At 39.7% G+C, this 19,104-nt stretch overlaps 1 protein-coding gene across 6 annotated transcripts in view; it reads right to left on the reverse strand.

Moving 5' to 3' along the window:
- The window catches only part of HIVEP1 (HIVEP zinc finger 1), a 116,714-nt gene that overhangs the window by 27,320 nt on the left and 70,290 nt on the right, over positions 1-19,104 (reverse strand). For all 6 annotated transcript variants that reach the window (XR_016464973.1, XM_090136937.1, XM_090136938.1 and 3 more), the window contains one exon: positions 3,515-9,450. Coding sequence is in view for 5 of the 6 variants with exons in the window: in XM_090136937.1 (XP_089993063.1) it covers positions 3,515-9,450 (5,936 nt within the window). In the remaining variant the exon portion in view is untranslated. The remainder of the gene's footprint in view (positions 1-3,514; positions 9,451-19,104) is intronic.

The following is a 19,104-nucleotide window of genomic DNA, read 5'->3' on the forward strand; positions in this document are numbered from 1 at the left end:
TTTGTTCTTTGAACCACTGGAACGTGGCAACTTTACCTATTGCCTCTGAGCACTGAATTGTGAAGAGCAAACAACCTGCTGGGGTTCCTCCTTGTTTGCATTTTGCTCACATGGCTCTTCGTTCCCCAATGCTGAAAGAACTGCCTTCTTTGTGGCAGTGATTAGTAGTGGTGCAGCAACGTGAGCTCTCATTAAACACAACCAGGTTCTGGGGGCAAAACCAGGGGTTGCTCATGAAGTCGCTTTATCTTTGTAAGATTTGCAGACACAGCCACCCCCAGCAGAATGCTGTACATTGCTCCGAAAAGAGTTGTGACTGTGTGAGAAGAGGTGAGGGATAATAGCACCATTTTTCTGCTATTACTTATAAACTGCATTGTCATCATACTTGGAGCCGTCTGGGTTAAAATTGCAAACCATCTGATAAAACATCTCCTGAATGATGGTCACAAACCCCAGAAAACTGGCAGCCCAAACTGTGGTTCTCCAAGGATCTTGGTACACTGCCAAGCTTTTAAGCAAGAAATCAATCACATTCTTCTTTCTTTTCTTTTCTTTTCTTTTCTTTTCTTTTCTTTTCTTTTCTTTTCTTTTCTTTTCTTTTCTTTTCTTTTCTTTTCTTTTCTTTTCTTTTCTTTTCTTTTCTTTTCTTTTCTTTTCTTTTCTTTTCTTTTCTTTTCTTTTCTTTTCCTCCTCTCCTCTCCTCTCCTCTCCTCTCCTCTCCTCTCCTCTCCTCTCCTCTCCTCTCCTCTCCTCTCCTCTCCTCTCCTCTCCTCTCCTCTCCTCTCCTCTCCTCTCCTCTCCTCTCCTCTCCTCTCCTCTCCTCTCCTCTCCTCTCCTCTCCTCTCCTCTCCTCTCCTCTCCTCTCCTCCTCTCCTCTTCTTTTTTGAGCTAACAAGAGAATTACTTTGTTAATTTGTTTTCTTTTCCAATTCTCATTTAAAATGGAATATTAACTTCCCAAAGGACTGTCAATGTTCTCTACTAGAAAAGCCACTGAGAGAATTAATGGGCATGAACAGGATGGGGAAGTTAGTTTTTGTTTTCATCCAGGACAGCTTCTATGATGACACTAACTAGACTCTTCCTTCAAGGCACCAGCCATTCCATTACCAGGTCAAACTGGAGATTAGTAACACAGAGCTGTCTTCTGACAGCATCCTCATCATCGTGGTAAATGGCTGAAATGCTACTCCCTGAGTCACTGAAATAAAATGAGGCAAACTCTGGAGGTCTTAGGTCATAGTACCTATCAAGCCTTTCATTTCTTTTTTCCTGCCTTCTAAACCTTGCTCGTACAATCTGAGATGCCATTTAAACTTTAATTGGTCATTTCTCTCTGTACATTCTTCCTATGTAACAACCCTGAGGGAAACCTGTAAATCAGCCCCAAGCAGAGCTTCAAAACTCTTCATCTTCACCGTGCCAGCACACTTCATTCAAAACGTCAGCAAGAAAGAATGAAGCAAAATTGATAACTATGGTTCTTTTGTGGAAGAAGCAGTATAAATGTATCTGACAGCTGCCTATTACAGCATTTAAGAACTCCTAAAGTGTTTAAAAGGGTGCTGTCAAAATATTTTTCAGAATATTGTTATCTATTACTTATATTCTAAACAGAATTTGTTTGTTGACAGAATTTATTCTTCATGAAGCACACAACAGCTCTGTTATCAGAGCATTTCTACTAATAGGCCATCCTTTAAAAATAAATGTGAGTCAATGACAAAACGAAAGAGAGACTTGACTCACCTTCCTCAGAACAAAATGCTCAACTATACACAATTCTTTTTAATAATTAAGCATTATTTAAGTACATCTCATAGAACACATGAGGAAGCAGGCTGAAAAAGTTAATACGAGTTCAAATAAAAGGAGACATGCTAACATGGAACCAGTACTTCAGTCCACTTACAGCACTAGCACCAAGTCAGCAGTCTATTTATCTGTAACGTGTTATACAGAAAATAATGTTTTGAGCTCCAATATGAATGTTAGTGAAATCTCTCACTGATATCAAGATGTACCAGATTTAACTCTAATGCTCTTTTGGCCGGAAGAGTTTCTGGATATCATCTCAAATCTTCCTGTAATTCTGAAACTATTTCTTCTTCTTACACGCAGTTTCTCATTTTGCAGCTCTTTTCCCCACTGACAACTCTGTATTTTAGCAAAACATTTAGCAAACACAGGAACATCCTGCTGTGACCTTTAACAGCATTGGTCTTCATCACTCAACATCACCAGGACTATACATCTTTTCCCAAGGCTGTGGTATGCTTCCTCTAGAGTGACTACATGCCCTATGGGTCTTGATTCCCAGCCTGATGCCCAGAAAGATTTTCTGAGAGCAGACTGCAAGATTAGGGCAAGCAATAATTGTGATTACTCTTACATCCCAAATGGTTTATACATGGTTTGTATGAAATAGGCAGCCTCTGAGTGATTCTGGAGGAACAGCGCTCCATGGCCTATCCTCAATTTTTGCAGGTTCAGAAGAGAAGCATAGAAAGAAGTATACCCAATGCATGGCAGAGAAAGAAGAGCACAAAACCACACTGCAGACCAAGGCTCTCCTTTGAGCTTTATGGCTTTGATAGGTGAGCCATCGCAGGCTAGCGCTTGATCCATTAGACACTGACACCCATTGCCATACTACAGGGCCAAGTGTTGCATTTACCAATTCACAGAGGCATATCAATTATGCAGGAAAGTCAAATTCAACACAAATCACCATATGGTCCAGTAATGAAATCCTGCTGATATCTGTGCAGCCCTAAGGTGGTTAATGAAATAAACTACATTTGACTCTGGAATTACATAGTGTTTTATGTACATCACAAACATTGCCCTGAATATATTCCAGTGCACAAGATTTAATAGCATTTTTGGATTCATATTGATCTAAGAAGTTGTCAGTATTTAAATGGAATTTAATGCAATTCTGTTTTAAACTTCATTATTTTTGGCATTATTTCACGCTGTCAACTAACCTAGGTGGGAAAAAGGGAAGTGGTATGCTGTTCCTCCCACACTAAATGATCAGCAATGGTGAAAAATATCTTTACTACGTATCCATGGACACCTGTTCACTCTAAGCACTCTCTTATAACAGAAAATACCAGCAGATTTTTAAGGCAAAATATGCAATCATGATCTGAAACTAACCTGTTTTAAGTTGTGAGTGTTTAAAAAAATACTTATAACAGAACTACTTTTATTATATCCTTTGTACTTAAAAAATAGCCAAACGCATTTCTGCCATAACAAATACTTCACATACAAATTTAAATCCAGGAACTAATTTCCATGAAAAGAGATCAATGTTTATGAAGAGGTTTCTTAATGGAATTACTTTGGATCTCTTTAGCGGTTTGATCCAGCATAACTGAAATAAATAAGCACATATATTATACATGTCAGGCATATTGCATTCTCCAAAATATGAAGTAGCATGATTTCCAAAGCAAATCCTCTGTAAATGATAAATATACATCAAGCATAAATTAAGTACCTTGGTTAAGCTGTTCTTCCACTTGCTTGAATAGACCAGTATATCCGACCTGGGATGAGTAGTTCTTGCTTGGGTGTACAGCGGTTTTTCCACTTTCTGTTTTGAGTTGAGGAGAGAAAGAGCTACCTTTGTTGACAAACCTAGTGGATTGGGATTGCTGGGACTAATGGTCCACGTAGAATAGGCTGAAATCTTCTGATCACTTTGCAGCAGGTGTAATGGTTTCCTCTTCAAGAGATAACACCAGGTAAAACTTGTTGAGGTCTTGAGGCTTGGAAATGACAACCTCTGCATTTCTCCTGCATTCATCACAGCTAGCGTAGTCAGTAGCTTTGCTTGGCCCTGGCTATTGATTAGCTCACTCTCATGACTATTACCTGGGGACCTTCTTTCTTGACTGCTGTTTACTGCCTTTACAATAGAACTCTGACTACTCACTGGAGATGGTTCAGATGGTTTTCTAACTACAAACACGGGTGATGCTGAAGACTTAAGGTCTTCTGCTTCTGATGATTCCTTCAGAGTTTCCGAAACACCAGTTTCAGATGAATGACGGTTAGGCAACAGCAGGTCTGAAGTACTGGCTTTGCTGCTTTTTTCATGCTGTGCAACACCATCAGGATCTAAGAGGTGATTTTCGAGAGGTTCTGTGGTGCAAACCTGTCTCACCAAAACAGGTTTCTTTTGCTTACCGATTGGGTCATTAGATCGAACATTCAGTGGATGCAGTGGCCTAGCTTCTGTCATGCATGCAGCTCCACTTTCATCTTTAACACGTTTTTGCTGTTTTTCCATGGCAATATCTAAACTGTTGGCTGGGGAAAGCATCCGTTTACTTGAAGCCGTAGCTTCTTGTTGAGGGAAGAGTCCACTAACTGGCACTTTCTGAATAATATTCAAAGAGCTTGACAAAGGTGAGTTTCTGGTTCCACTTTCTGGTAGCGGATTTTCAAATTCAAATGAATTTGGCAAAGTCCTCTTATGATCTTTGTGAGATTTTGGCAGCTGCGCTTTGCCTTCAAGTGTTGGCAATGTCACAGCATTTGTTTTGCAAGCAGATTGGCTTACCTGATCCTGAGTCACTAAAATGTGAGGAAGGGGTGTAACAGTTGCAAAGCCATACGATGGCATACTACTGTGAATACGGACAGGAACTACAAAAGGAGGAATCTGATGTAACTGACTGCTGCAGTTGTTAGGGATAATCTGTTTCAGAGGAGGCACAGAGTATGGGTTGGACATACTGTCAGATAGTTTAGCCTGCAGCTCAAAAGAGGGCATGTTCTGATCCACCCCAACGTGACTTGAGACAGACTGACTTGACAGATTACTTTTTAGCAATTTTGAAGAGTACGGCTGACCTATATGTAATGTTTTAACTTGGAGTTGATATTTTGGAGCAAAGCAATCTCTCTTCTCATCAGGATGACAAGACAGTGTGTTCGTATTCACTTGTCCCCCTTGGGCTGATTTTTTGGTAGAGGTCTGGGAAAGCTGATGCACTGAAGATGTTTGTCCTTGATTATTCAAAACATGATCCAGAGGCTGCTGAACCAAAGACATATTACCTGGATTGCAATTCTGAACTGCTGAGTGAGGCCTTGAGTGTGTTTGCGAATGCTGAGTACTTGAAGGAAACTTCACCAAGGATTTGCTGGAGGTCTGCAGCCTGTGAAATGGCACATCAGTAGCATGGGCTGTCTGAAATGAAGAAGTTGATTTAACTGGATGACTTTCTGGAGCAATATTTAAAGATATTTGTCTTACAAATGGCCCCCTCCTCCTTTCTAGCAGAGGCACATGTCCAGTAACTCCGTTTCCAGACGACAGTTTTGGAGCAGCTATCTCTGCGAGTGAAGCAGGTTTTGATGGAGATATGTTTCCACAATCAAAAGACTTACTCCTGTAGTCTACCTCCATTGAGGGCTGCGTGCAGCTGATCTGCTCTGATGCAGCGCGCCTCATTTCCCTGTAATGAGGGCCAGGCACGCCCAGAACGTGAGAGCCAGCAGGTATCATAAGGAATTCTGCTGACTTGTTAACAAGCTCTGTTTTGGAAGGATTGTCCACCTTTGAAATTTCGTCTTTATCTAGTGAAGCTGAAAAACTGGAGGCATGAGACAAACTACTTTCTCGACTCAGACTTCTCGAAAGAGTGGAGTCAACACTGGATTCAGCAGATGAATGCTCCATTTCAGCCAAGCGAATTCTTTTCTTCTTCGGTGGGAGTTTTTCTGTTGGCAGCTTGGACAGCGTTTCACTGCGCTGTGGCCAGTTAAATCTTTCTGTCTTTTCTTGATCGCTGCACTGGTTTTCTTGATCCCTGTCTGGTTCTTCTGTGACCAGTATTTCAGGAACCTGGATGTTATGCTGGCGAACAAGTCTTGATGGCTGCACTGGGATGCTTCTCTCATTAGAAGCTATTTGGCTTCCCTGCACTTCCCCTCTAGCTGCTTCTGATGACAGTGGCTGATGATGCTGGGAAGTATTCAGATGCGAGTGTCTGTCCTCTTGGACTGCAAGTGTGTTCAAAGAGAGCTGTTTTGCAACCTTGTTGGGCTCTTGAGATGAAACTGGTGATACTCTTTCAAAGGATTCAGATTTCTCAAACGAACTATTTCTGCTCAGTGAATTGGTGTGCTGTATTACCGAAATGCCAGTCCCTTGTCTTTTCAATTCCACCTTTTCTTGCATAACTGAGCTTGTCTGCTTTTCAGAGAGCGGAGACATCTTTGTCTCGGCAGTCAGATCTGTGCCTTGAGCCACAAGCTGAATCTGTGAACTCTGAAGTAAAAGGTTGCTTGGTTGTTGCGAACCTAGTACTGTTGCACTGTGTTTTGACAGACTGGAAGAATTTGCTGGCTTACTTTGGCTTTCAGCATTCTTTGATGGCACACTTGTGTCATTCTGCTGTGGGTCATCATCATCTCCGACACTTTTCATTTTCCTTCTTTTCCTTATTTGGGGTGTCTGTTCCCAGACACCAGTTGAAGTAGTAACTCTGTAGTGCAGAATTTGAGGCTGTGTACTATTAGGAACAGTTTTATGCTCAGGCTCTCGGATTGCTGCTTTAGTTTTAGGTCCATGCAACTCTGAGCAGTAAAATTTCTTGTGGTTTTCAAAATTTTCCAGTTTTCTATACCTGTTTCTGCAGGTTTCACACTCAAACATTGTTCCTCGTACCTGAGGGGTCTTCTTTGTTTTTTCTAAATTTGGTGCCTGTGCCAGGGACTTGCTTCTCTGCAATAAAGAGTCGTTTGATAAATTACATCCCAGGTAACTTTCTTCTACAGATCGCGCTGGTCCAAGAACTTGGCTTTCACCAGTAGAAGAATCTTCTATTGCTGCCTGTCTAACGAGAGGCCGAGGATGTCCACCCTGGTTCAGTGGAGCAGCAGGTCCAGATACAAAAACATCATCGTATAAAGAACCAATTTTATCATCAAATGACTGACTTCCTCGAAGTGGATGAGAGGGTGGTATTACATTGGGAGGTACTGCTGAATAACTGGTAGTAGGCATGGAATTACTCCGTGTAATAGGCAAACAGTCAAGAGATGGTACAGAGAGGAGAAAAACTTGCTTTGATTTTTCAGTGGGTGTGAAAGGGGACTTTGGTATATCAGAGCTTGAACTAGTTCTTCTTCCCATGGGCTTTAAATCAAACTGGAAAGAATCTTTAAATATGTAGGATTTCGGTGAATCTATGCTACCTCTTCTTGAAAGAGATGTTCTTCTTGGTTTCACGCTATCTAACTGTTTGTCATCCACAACAGCTTCGTTATCAGAAATCAACTTTGAGATACGCTCCTCGAGGGTTTTTGTTGCCATGGGAGGTCGCATTTGGCCAGAAAGAATTAAATTTTTCTCAGCACAAACGGTTTGCACCACTGATGCTACCACTCCACTTGTTCGTGGCACAGAAGGCAAACTCTTATTTGAGTCCTTCTCAGAGGTCAGCAGTCCTCTTACGAAAGGAGCTGGTGGACTCATTGTTTGATCAGCACTTTCAGAACGAGAGAAATAACCAGAATCAGTACTACCTAAACTTCTAGGGCTCAAAAGACATTTTCCTTGCTGCTCTTGGGAACAATCTGTTGCCTGCTGTCTCTGAAGCTGAGCATGCACTGCTCCTACTGCAGATCCCAGCTGCTCCTCTAATGAGCCCATTTCTGTTTTCTGATGTTGCTTTATGTCACTGTCTTTGAGTGACACTGTATGTGTTAAATTTGACTGAAGATCTGTTGCTTTAAAATCTCCTTTTCTCTGTGTTGCTGCAAGCTCAGGTGCTGGGTCTTTTACTTTGGGGCTATCAGCCCTTAATGGAGAAACACTTACAGGGTGAACTACTACTTTTGGTAAAGCTGCCCTTACTTGTGGTTCTGTATCATGTAATGAAGAATCACCTGGTATACAGTCTGGATTGCTTAGTGGAATAGGGCTTTCTTTCTGTAACATTTCTGCACTTGAAATGACTTTTACTATTTGTGCAGGCTCCAGTTCCTGATCGTCTTGTCTTTCATCAGCAGTGCCTTCATCTTCACTTTCACCACTTTCTTCTACGTCTGAATTAATGCTAAGTGCTTTGTCTGAGTCATGAGATAAGAAGAGACCAGCAGATTCTGGTTGTAGGACAAGTCCAAGTTTGATAGCATGAGCATGAGATTTTTTGTGCTTGTACAGATTGCTTTTGGTTTTAAATGAAAATCCACATGTCACACAAGGATAAGGTCGTTCTCCAGTATGGGATCGGATGTGCTTTTGGAGAACACTGGGCTTGGCACAGGCCCGATTGCAATACTCACAGACATACTTCCCTAGCTTTTTAGGCTTCTGGTCTTTCAGGAGGTTACATATTTGTTCCACGCCATGGTTTACAACTGATGCTATCTGGGCTGAATTATACACGGGACCTATAGACAAATGTGTTGAACTAGACGTGTTTACTGACAAAGGTGAAGATGAACTTGTTACTAACTGGTTTTGAGGAAAAACCTGAGTTACTGTGGAAGATGAGGTGTGAATGCCAGACGAAGTTACTGCTATGCTGTATATCTGCTGGAGCTTGGGGTTTTCTTGGCTCTGCTGTTGCAACACAGATCCAGTGAAACTTGGACACACAACAACCTGGTGATTTTGTTGACTGGTTTTAGTAACAAGATCCTGCGAAGGAGAAATGGTCTGGACCTGTGCTTGTGCACTCTTGGCTGCTGTTGCTACATGCATGTTGTTTAATGTACATGGGAAATAACGAGGTCCAGTTGCAAACTCATTCTGTGATAAAGTGGACTGATTCTGGACGCTCACTGTATTGGACACAAGACTAGCAGAGGTGCTTACAGTTTTATTTGGTCTCAGTTTCTCTACTTGCATCCCATAAGGGGGACCCTCTTGTGCTAAGGTGTTCAGTTCAGGCTCCATAGCTTTTAATAAGACATCAAAAGCAGTACGTGTACATGGGGATGATGTACTACCATCAGCAAAAGTAATACATTCATTACTGTCAGTCTTTGTTTTACTTGATAAAGACTTGGAGAGAGACTTCTTCTCTGGCAAGCTTAACTGGTTCACATCAGAATCCTCCACTGCTTTCTTACTCAAGTCTAAGGACTGAGGTGTTGATGAAAGCTTTGTCCGCATTGGTATCTCAGATTTGGTTGTTTCAGTGCTTATCTCGCTACTAAGCACTCCCCCATTTTGTTTGGTACACTGATTTCCATTTTGCACAGGTAAGTGATCCTGTGCTGTGGCATGTTCTGAGGCATCCTGAAGAACTTTCAGAGGTGAAGGGTCTATACTTTGTTTAACCTTGGCTTCCGTAGGGTTTCTCAAAGGCGATTTTGGTATTTTTTTTAGATGGTTCTCAGTCACAATTTTTTTTCTTTTCACACCCTTAATTGTATCTTGGTTTCCTCTAGTACCAGAATCTGTGATTTCTGTTAAAACACAAAGAGAGTAAGAAAGAATATTAAAATGGAATAATGCAGTTATATTTTTATTTATACCATTTTATCATCTCTAAGCTTCAACTGTAAGAGCAGTTCACAGAGAAAGCCCTGGAACAACAGGACTGTCCAAATATCCTGCCTCCAATATTTCTGTAATTGTAAATGTATCTTACCAAAGGTCTGTTTTGTTTTCATCTAGCAAGTGTAATGTTTATTGATGTTGTAAAACATTACAAAAGTAATTCACTCTAGGATAGGTTTCAAAAATATATAAAAGAAAGGCTACTGAAAGAATATTTTCGTATTCATAGCAATTCTTTTTCAGATGAAGCAAAAAGAAATCTCTCTTCTGCACTTGCTCAAAAATTGAAACCACTGCAAAAAGAAAATGAAGAACCGAGACACAGATCCATTTTCATGTTGTATTTGTCACCTTTTCTGTCTATATGTTGCACTACTCAAGGACTGCAGACATCTTCCTCGTGGTTATATTTGTAAGTAGATTTATCATGGAAATGACACAAACCACCCACACCATCTGTCAGATACTGTATTTCAGACCTCCAGTTACTGAACTTCAGTAGCATTTCAGATGAGCAACTACAGCAGATAAATAAAATCAGTCACACTTCAATGATTTTCTATTTGTGCATCATGAATCAAAATAAGCTAAATTTGAATTATTTCATTACTTGCTACACTTGTTGCTGATCTTAAGCAGGTATGCACAAGGGGCTTCAGGAATGCAGCAAAGAGCAAACAATTTGAAATATTATTCAGCAGAATGATTTTGTAAGGTAGATGTACGCGAAAGAGCCCAAACTCCCTGTAACAAAAAATACACTTAGACTCAATTTCAGAGTTGATTTTTATGAGCTTATTTTTCAGTAGATACCTGGCATTACATACCTCTAAATATGATGCTGCTAAGATAAACAATCTGTCAGTTGATTATGTTTAACCTACTTCCTAGCATACAAACACTTGATCAGAGCCACTGTCTTAGCTAGCATCACTGGCAGTTACTGCAGAAAAAGCTAAATATTAAATGGGTGTAAATCCATTCTATCCAACTTTTATAACTGTTTGGCTGTTAGCCAAAAAACATATTTGTCTGATTGCCAGAGTTCAATGCAAAGTAAGGATCTGATGTGACAAGAAGTCTGATACCTCTGAAATATTCAGCTGCACACAAACTTTGGGAAGTAGTACTGACTCCACGTAGCACGGTTACTTGCACACAGAGGTACTCAGGTACAGAGGTTTATGTACATTCCTAGGTAAGAAAATCCTTACGACTACATACAAGTGGACAGATTCTCACAGTTAACTTCTCAAGCAGATTCACGGAGAAAACTCAAATTTCCCAGTACCGATCCACCCTACAACTCCCTTTCAGTGGCACAGAGTATCCTCCTGCACAAACACCAGCTGGCTTCTATACACGGTGGGAGGAAAGCCAACACACAACGTGCATCTGACAAGAGATACTGGTGCTGATGAATCCAGCATGAAATTCCAGCTCCATTTAAAGAAAGTTCAGGCAATGTCTAAAGCCTGTCTAGGAATGAGAAAAGAAAGTGACCAGCGAGAAATGAAGGATAAGAAGATGTCATGGCTACTTGGTGCAAAAACATAACCCCACTGGATTGTGTGTTAAGGCCAGGGCTTGGGAAGCTCAAAATCTTCTTTTCAACTCATTGCCAACTTAACGCACACATACATTCAGGTAGAGCAAATGACTATTGAGAAGATTTCCCAGCAAACAGAATGATTAATGAATAAACATCATACGTAATGAAATGCACATGTGGAAGTCCTGTGGAACCTGACCTGTTGCTCTCCCAGCCCAAAGAAGAAATTTAACTGTGAAGAGTGAGACAAGGCTTTGTCACATTCTGCCATCGTGTAACAGAGGTGCTAGAATTCCTCTCTAGAAATACTACCTCTGAAATCCTGGCTGTGAGGAATTCACGCTCATCTTGTGCACACAGGAAGAAATTTCCGTACTGACTGTTCATTTAACCACTAAATGAACTTTGCAGTTATTGCTTTAGCACCAGAACTTATGTGTATTAGTCTGGATTTAGCAAATTCAAAGCAAAGCTGTCCTCCATCACAATGTTTTGTATTTTCCGCCACTTTCCAACTAAATGTGTGTCTTGCACTAATATTATTAGTGGCAATTTCTTTAAAATTGCTGATAGTCTACTGCATCTGTTTTTACAATAACAACAAAAACAATTTCACATGAATCAGAGAGAAAACAGCAAGATAATTATGTCAAAAGGTGCTTTTAGCCATGGTTTGGTGATCTCTTAGAAGCATGACCGCATTAACTGACTGTAAGTAATTTGGTTCCTTTTATGCACACACTGCAGCTTTTTATCCAGTCACACTCGCCCCCACAGCCATCATCACATTGCTGGTGTTGGTGCTGGACTGAGCACTCGGGGGAAAGCTGGGAGGATTACATATGACTAGGAAGAGAGAAGTGCCACGAACAGCAAGCATCCAAGTAGACACACACAGAGAGACTAAGGTGTTTTATAATGAAATAATCGAACAATCAAATGATGTGCTCCTCCTCAATGCCTTAGGCTGTTCAATAGCTATCATGCCTGGGCTTCAGTGCTACAGTGCAGAGGAAAAAGCACACTTTAAAAGCACCACGATGGAGACTGGAAGCCAACAACATGGCTGAAGGATGTGGTGTGGCTTGAGAAAGCCTTAAAAACAGTATTAAATCAAAACAAAACAAACAACAACAACCTTCTATCTTCAATCTACCAACTAAGCAATTAAAAACATGAGTCATTATGAAAATAACACCAGCATTTTCTATAATCTATTTACTGCTTTACTTTTAAAAAAAGTATCATTCAATCACACCAACTCATAAAAATTATTTGAAAAAGAAACAAAAAAAAAATATAGGAAAAGGCAAATTATGCATTACATATGGTAATATTCACTTATTTTAGTCTTCATAAATTCATAACTGTGCTCTGTCTATACCTATCAAATTCCAGTCTGTGGAAATGATGAGAATTAGTTTCTTATTTCTACATCTTTTGCAATTCTAGAGATGGGGTCTCATCTTTACTTCATTATGTCTGTCCATAAAATCCTGTTAAATATACTTTCTTTACAATGGCTTTGCAAAACTTAATGATAATGTAAGCACTGTGCTGAACTTTACTTTTGATAGCTTAGAAATACTTATTGTTAAAGGAAATACTCTCTTCATGTTTGCTAGCAATCAAATTTCTAGCATATTTAAAAAAACCAACCAAACAAAACAAACATCTGACAACATATTTTCACCTATTTTTAACTTTTTGTTCCTTATAAGTCGTCTTTTTGTATTCCCTGTTTAAGCTGAAGATATTCCATTATGCACTTGTTAACCTGCAGCTAGATGGCTGCAGAAAGATCAGCTGCATCAGTATTTCTACAGGAGATAAAAGGAGTGGCAGAAAGCACGGGTCCCAGAATGCTGAACGTTCCTGTGCCTTTGGGAGCCACAGGAGGCTGATATCTTGCCAGGCTCACAAACCAACAAGGTGAAACTAAACAAAGGGAATGCAAAACAACCTGATGTGAGGGGGGAAGCTGATTTCCTTTTCTTACTCTTTCCCACTCCATGCTCTGCTTGCCTCCCCGCGCATTCACAAAGCCCTTCAGTTGGAGGTGAAGCTGCTACAGCAATTCTTCTTTTTAGGTGGTGAAGTGGTTTTGTTGCCAAGTGCTGTCACTTCAATCAGATGTCTAAAATGCATCTTATTCATGTCATCAAATAAGATCAGGTCACCCAGTCTAAGAGGAGAGGTAACAATGCCATTATGCATAACATACCACTTTTCAGATACCACAGCATCTCTTTCTCGCACTACCTGGCTCTGCTTTGTTCTGCTTTGCTCTCAGGACTCTTTTAATTAATTTGTTTCAATATCAATTCTGCACTCAAAACATTCCATATTTCTAAACATGACTTTGTTCATCTATAATTTCTTTACTGAACTTTGCTCTGTGCACAGAAAATAGAGCAAAAGAACACAAGTGTGATGGTGTCGATAGCAATTTAGAGAAGTAACTCATGCAGCAAATAAAGGAGAGGTATAATAAAGATCTGAGTTTTTCTTCTCTAGCATTCACTGGTGAAGTAGGCATTGTCTTGACAAAATGTTCTCAATGGTTTTGTTTAAGCAACTTTCAAAAACTGCCTGTCTCAAAGCCTGTAAGTTATTATAACACCCACTCTCTTTCTTTCCCTTCCAGTAGAGTTCTGTGCTTGTACTTAAAGAACTGAAGCAAACCACCAAACTCCCTTTTTTCCCCACCAGAACCCTGTGAAGCGTTTAGCCAGCAACCACTGCATATCCCTACAGCCCAATGAATGGCACAATTTCCATTCTCTTTTGTGTTTACTTAATATTGCAGAATTTTTCAAATAATTGCATACAAAGACTAGATTTTCAATATATGTACCTAAATTTCAGAACCTGACCTGAACTTCAGCTCCCTGGGAACTGCAAGCAAAATCAACTTTTTCAGAATGCGTTTAAATATTAATGAATTAATATTGTATCTTAAACACACAGCCAAAAGGTTACTGACAATTAACAACAGTAGACATTCAAAGATGGAAGGCTCTTCAAAAGAGAGAGACTGTAACTAAGGATCTTATTCTGATTAAAGCTAAGCTTCCCAGTGCTCTAAAATATTCAAAGTATTCTTGTATTTGACATCTGATGCTTATTTAATTTTGATTTCAGTGAAACTATTGCAAAGCAGTCATAAATCACCCCACTGGGCCTGTTTCCATGAATAAGTAAAAGAACATGATTATGAGATAAAGAAATAAGTCTAACCAGCAAATTTAAGGCCACCAGAACTTACATTAAACTCAGCAGGGCATAACTAAGCTTTCATTATGATTTTTTTTATTATTATTAAATGACCTCTTTAGCTTCATACAAGCTAAGTACTGCCACAAGTATTTTTCCTGAAATTACAGTTTGTCCAAAGTGTTTAAAAAAAACCCCCAAACACAACATGATTACATATACTGCACACATAACTATGAAAACATTCTCAGTCAACAGGAAAACGTGAACAAAATTAAGCCTAGTGCAATGCTTAATTTTAAGCACAGAGAGGATCTTAGAGTCAATTTTAAAGTCAATCACAGTTGTACTTCAGGTGGCACACTTCATACTTGTTGGGACAGTCACAGGGCAGTTACTCACCATTTCAGAGGTCAGGGTGCAAGTCAATGAACTTGAAGCACTCAACAGTGACATCTGCAAATCTGCCAGTACGCTTAACCTATGCTAAAGTGCCCTTATGGCTGGGGACATCAGTTCAAGCATATACAGAGCAGAATCTCAAAATCCATTTATTCTGTATGTAAATCATAATTTGACATTAATTCATTTTAAAAAGGGGGGAGGAGAGCTGACATTCAAACACTAAAGTAGTCTGATAGGGACTGGATCAAAGGTTCATCTGTGCTGATGGCTGTCCTTTCGTTCACATCAGCAAATACTGGATCATTCCATACAGGGTAGATAGGTAAAAGTGAGTTGATAGTTTTGTACTATTTGTAAATATATGATTTTTTTTTTCTTGGTGTTTTTAAGAGACAACACTAAACTCTGGGTTGAATTGTGGCCCACCAAAGGTATTACGCTGGCTGTCAGCAAGGAAAAGGTTTCCCAGTCTTCTTTTAAAAGTCATTTCAATCCAAACTTTCATGCAGAAATAAGTCTTTCATTATCCAACACAAGACTCAAGGAAGGTGCAGCTATGCTAATCAGCATTCATTGGAATAGTTCCCTTAAGCACAGTGACAGTATTAATTTCTGCAAAGTCAAATTAAATTTTAGTGCTCCTTTCCATCACAGACTGATAAACTTATAATATCAGTGTCTCTCAAGTTACACCAAGAAACCTAGTGCCTCTACCACTAGAATTTCCTCAAAATTAAAAGCTACTATTTCAGAAGATAATTCAGGCGGGAAGGGACCTCAACAGGTCTGTTATCCAACTTCTCACTCACAGCAAGGCCAGCTCTAGGAGCCAGTTGGGTTGTCAGGGCTTTGTCCAGTTGGATCTTGGAAATCTCCAAGGACAGAGCTAGCACAACATTTGAGAGTAACCTTCAATTCCCTGGGGGGAAAAGGCAGTGATATTCCATGAAACACTCACAGTGTTGGCTACCAAAAGTGAGCAATAGTTAAGAACAGGAAAATATTGTTTAACAATGTTTAGCATAAATTGCAGCATCTCAACTATCCAATCTACTGTTCCCAATAATTCCATATTAATATACAACATTAATACAGAATACTAATTATATCAATATTATTGATATTAATATTATATTAATATGATGTTAATACAGAATTATATTAATATAATAAGCGAATTGTAACTTTGGAGATAACATTAGAGAAAGGGAGACACTTTTCTCACCTTGGAGTAACATCTTCCTGAAATACAAGGCCTGCAAGACTTTAAAATTGCATGAAGGAGAAAAGAGCTGGTGTGGGAGTGCTGAAAGAACTGACCAAATCTAAGCTACGGAGACACAAATGTTCCACTGGGTAACTGAAAACATAAGCATGTCTTCCATGAAAACCAAGAACATATACCAACTGAGCAAAGTGAAGTGAGTGACAGGTTTAAACGTGCAGCCACAGAGGAAGGTGTACTGTGGGCTGCTCTGCACAGACTAAATGAAACACTCTGCAACCATTAGCAAGTGCAGAGTGGATTAGGCTTAGGCATTGAGCAATAATACCTCAGCATAAGGAAAGCAAGACACCTTTGCCTCGGGCACACAACCTGGACTTATCAGGAAGCTCTGCTGTGATATAGTTTCATCCAGCCTGAGAGCCTGCCAACTTTTTTTTTTCCCCCCCTTGGGACAGGTAGACAGTAAATGACATGCTGCAATCCAGGGCTGCCTGTATGACAGCATCTTTTCAAGTCCTGTAGCTACTCGCATCAAGTAAGGCTCGACAGAGGCAGATCTCAGGGGTGTAAGGACTCTATGTAAGGATTCTATACTAATGACACCAAAGTCATCTTCAAAACTTTTGTGCAATTAACTTCTTGGCTTGGGTGAAGAAAATTAACAACCAGTATATATGCTGGATATTTGGAAAGAATTCTTCTCAGAAAGAACAGTAATACATTTGAATAGGCTGCTCAGGGAGGTGGTCACCACCCCTGGGAATGTTCAAGAAACATGTGGATGGGGTCCTGAGCGGCACACTTTAGTGGGCACGATAGTGATAGGTTGGCAGTTGGACTAGATGATCTTAGTGGCCTTTTCCAACCTTAATGATTCTATAATACTGGAAAGAGTCCAGCGGAGGGTCACCAAGGTGATGAAGGGACTGGAGCACCTCTCCTAAGAGGAAAAGCATCAAGAACAAATAGCAATAAACATCTGATCCCTGAGGCAACACAAGAGCTTCAGCTGAGAAAGGCCAACATCCATACAGGAAAAGGAATGAAATGTAGATGTCAGTGCATCTGCGCTCACCTGACTGACCAGTCATCAAAGTGAAAGCACATCATTTTTTTCCTAAAAAAAGTTAATTTCCTGCCCAGCATGAAACACAGTAAATTAAAATGATGCCTGGTATCAGTCGAGACTTCCCAACATTATATGTGTTAAGGGAAAAAAAAAAAAAAAGAGCAGAGATTGAATCACTGTAAAATTTCACTCCAGCACTTCTTTGAAAAACAAACAAAAGGTAACGCAGGAACAGCAATCGCCTACCATACTACCAATGTTTAATGAGTAGCTATGCACACAAAATGTCAACACACAAACACTCAAGAAGGTCATGCACTAGTTTTCATTTAAACATGCTGAAATATTAAAAAAAAAAAAAAAGTGCTATATTTCTAGCCCTATGAAGTTTATATACTGCTCTACATTTCAGCCAATTAACAATTGGACTAAGTTTCCTAAACAGAAGCCTTACTTAACACTGAACTACGGAAACTAATCACCACTTAAATGCTGTTAAGGTAAAGCATATCAACTGCTAGCAGGTGGAGAGGCAATGTTGTGATAGCTAATGTTACCTGCAATTTCAGTCTGAGAAGTTCTTTGCTGGACAAAACAAAGACATGAAAAAAGATAGGATACCACCTCCCAAAGGCAAGTGAATGGGCTCTCAGACAAAGCCTAAGCAGAAGCCAGTTTCACCCAGTTATTCACAGAATAAAAATGTTTAAATATATCTAGTTGGAGAAAGTGTGTTGTTAGAAATGCCTGGGGGAGAGGTATATGCTGGGGGAATATGGAATTTCCTGAAGGATAAACAAAAATTGGATATACAAAAAAACGTTCTTAGAATATTATTCAATGTTATGAACAGCTTTACAAATAAATTAGCAATTTAAGGATTATCAGTTATTACTGATAAGATAGGTTTGGCTAATAAATCATTAGAGCAACTTCTACCCTAGCACATTAAGGCCATTAAAAAAGAATTACAGAGCAGCTCATGAAACGACGACCAACGTATGGGTTATCAGCAAGCAGCCACAGTTAGCTGGTCAGATGAGATATTGAATATAAACTCCCCAAACATGAGTCAGAAGGGAAAAAAACAGAAATGAAAGGAGCAAGATGTTAACTACACTGTCTTTGCGCACAATGATGTTCAAACAGAAAAATTTTCTTAGTCATATTCTATGCATTTCTTTGACATCATCTTCCATTTGAAAAACAGGGATCAAATGAAGAAATTTCCATACTGCCTATAGCAAATAAAACGCAACGAAGAGCAGCAAAGAGCTCAAATCTGACAACAGTACTATCTAAAAATACAGAAAAGAGAAAAGAGTAAGAGCTCTGGCAAAGTGAGTAGAAAAAACCTTACATAACAGACCCTTCTTCTAGAGCTAAATGGTGTTGTGCACTTGACAAAAAAACAAGAAAAGTTGATTAGCTGGAAATGTGGAAACCAGGAATGTCCCAACCATGGAAGCTCATTCTTCTGTGCCAGAAGTGAGAAGGATGATCTTCCTTCCAGGGGGCGTTTGCTTCGGACGTCTTCAATGATCAAGCTCACTGAACTGCTCAAAGCTCCTTCCCCATCCTGGCTTGTCTTTTTCCAAAGATGTGAGAGGGTAAAAAGAGAATATGCACATGTACACACACTTCTAGGAGATACCTATGAAAGACTCCATCGAGTCAGCCTATAGCATACAGCTACCAAAAAGGTATCTAATTCTCTATTCATTTATGTGTTATATTTCTCCTTTAGAAGAAGACTTAAGGAAATTATCAACTCCGTGAACTGAAGGATTACATCTGGAAAGTACCAAAAACACAGTCATTACTCATACACTAGAAAGACTACAAGGAAGCTAACAAGCAAAAAATTTTGCATTTCCACAGCTGGCTTGTTCCTAGTTCACACCAACTAAAATTAGCAACCCTAGAGCTAACAACACACACGTAGGTATGCCACTTGAATTAACTAGTTTGTTAACATCCTCCCACCACAAAAATGAGCTTGTTCTGTCCTCAGATGTTGCAAGAGATCCTTCTATTCACTACGGCCAGGCCAACCTAAAGATGGTAACGGTGTCTGTGTATATAGCTAT

Source organism: Phasianus colchicus, chromosome 3, assembly GCF_987193195.1.
Source record: "Phasianus colchicus chromosome 3, bPhaCol1.hap1.1, whole genome shotgun sequence".
NCBI lineage: Eukaryota > Metazoa > Chordata > Aves > Galliformes > Phasianidae > Phasianus > Phasianus colchicus.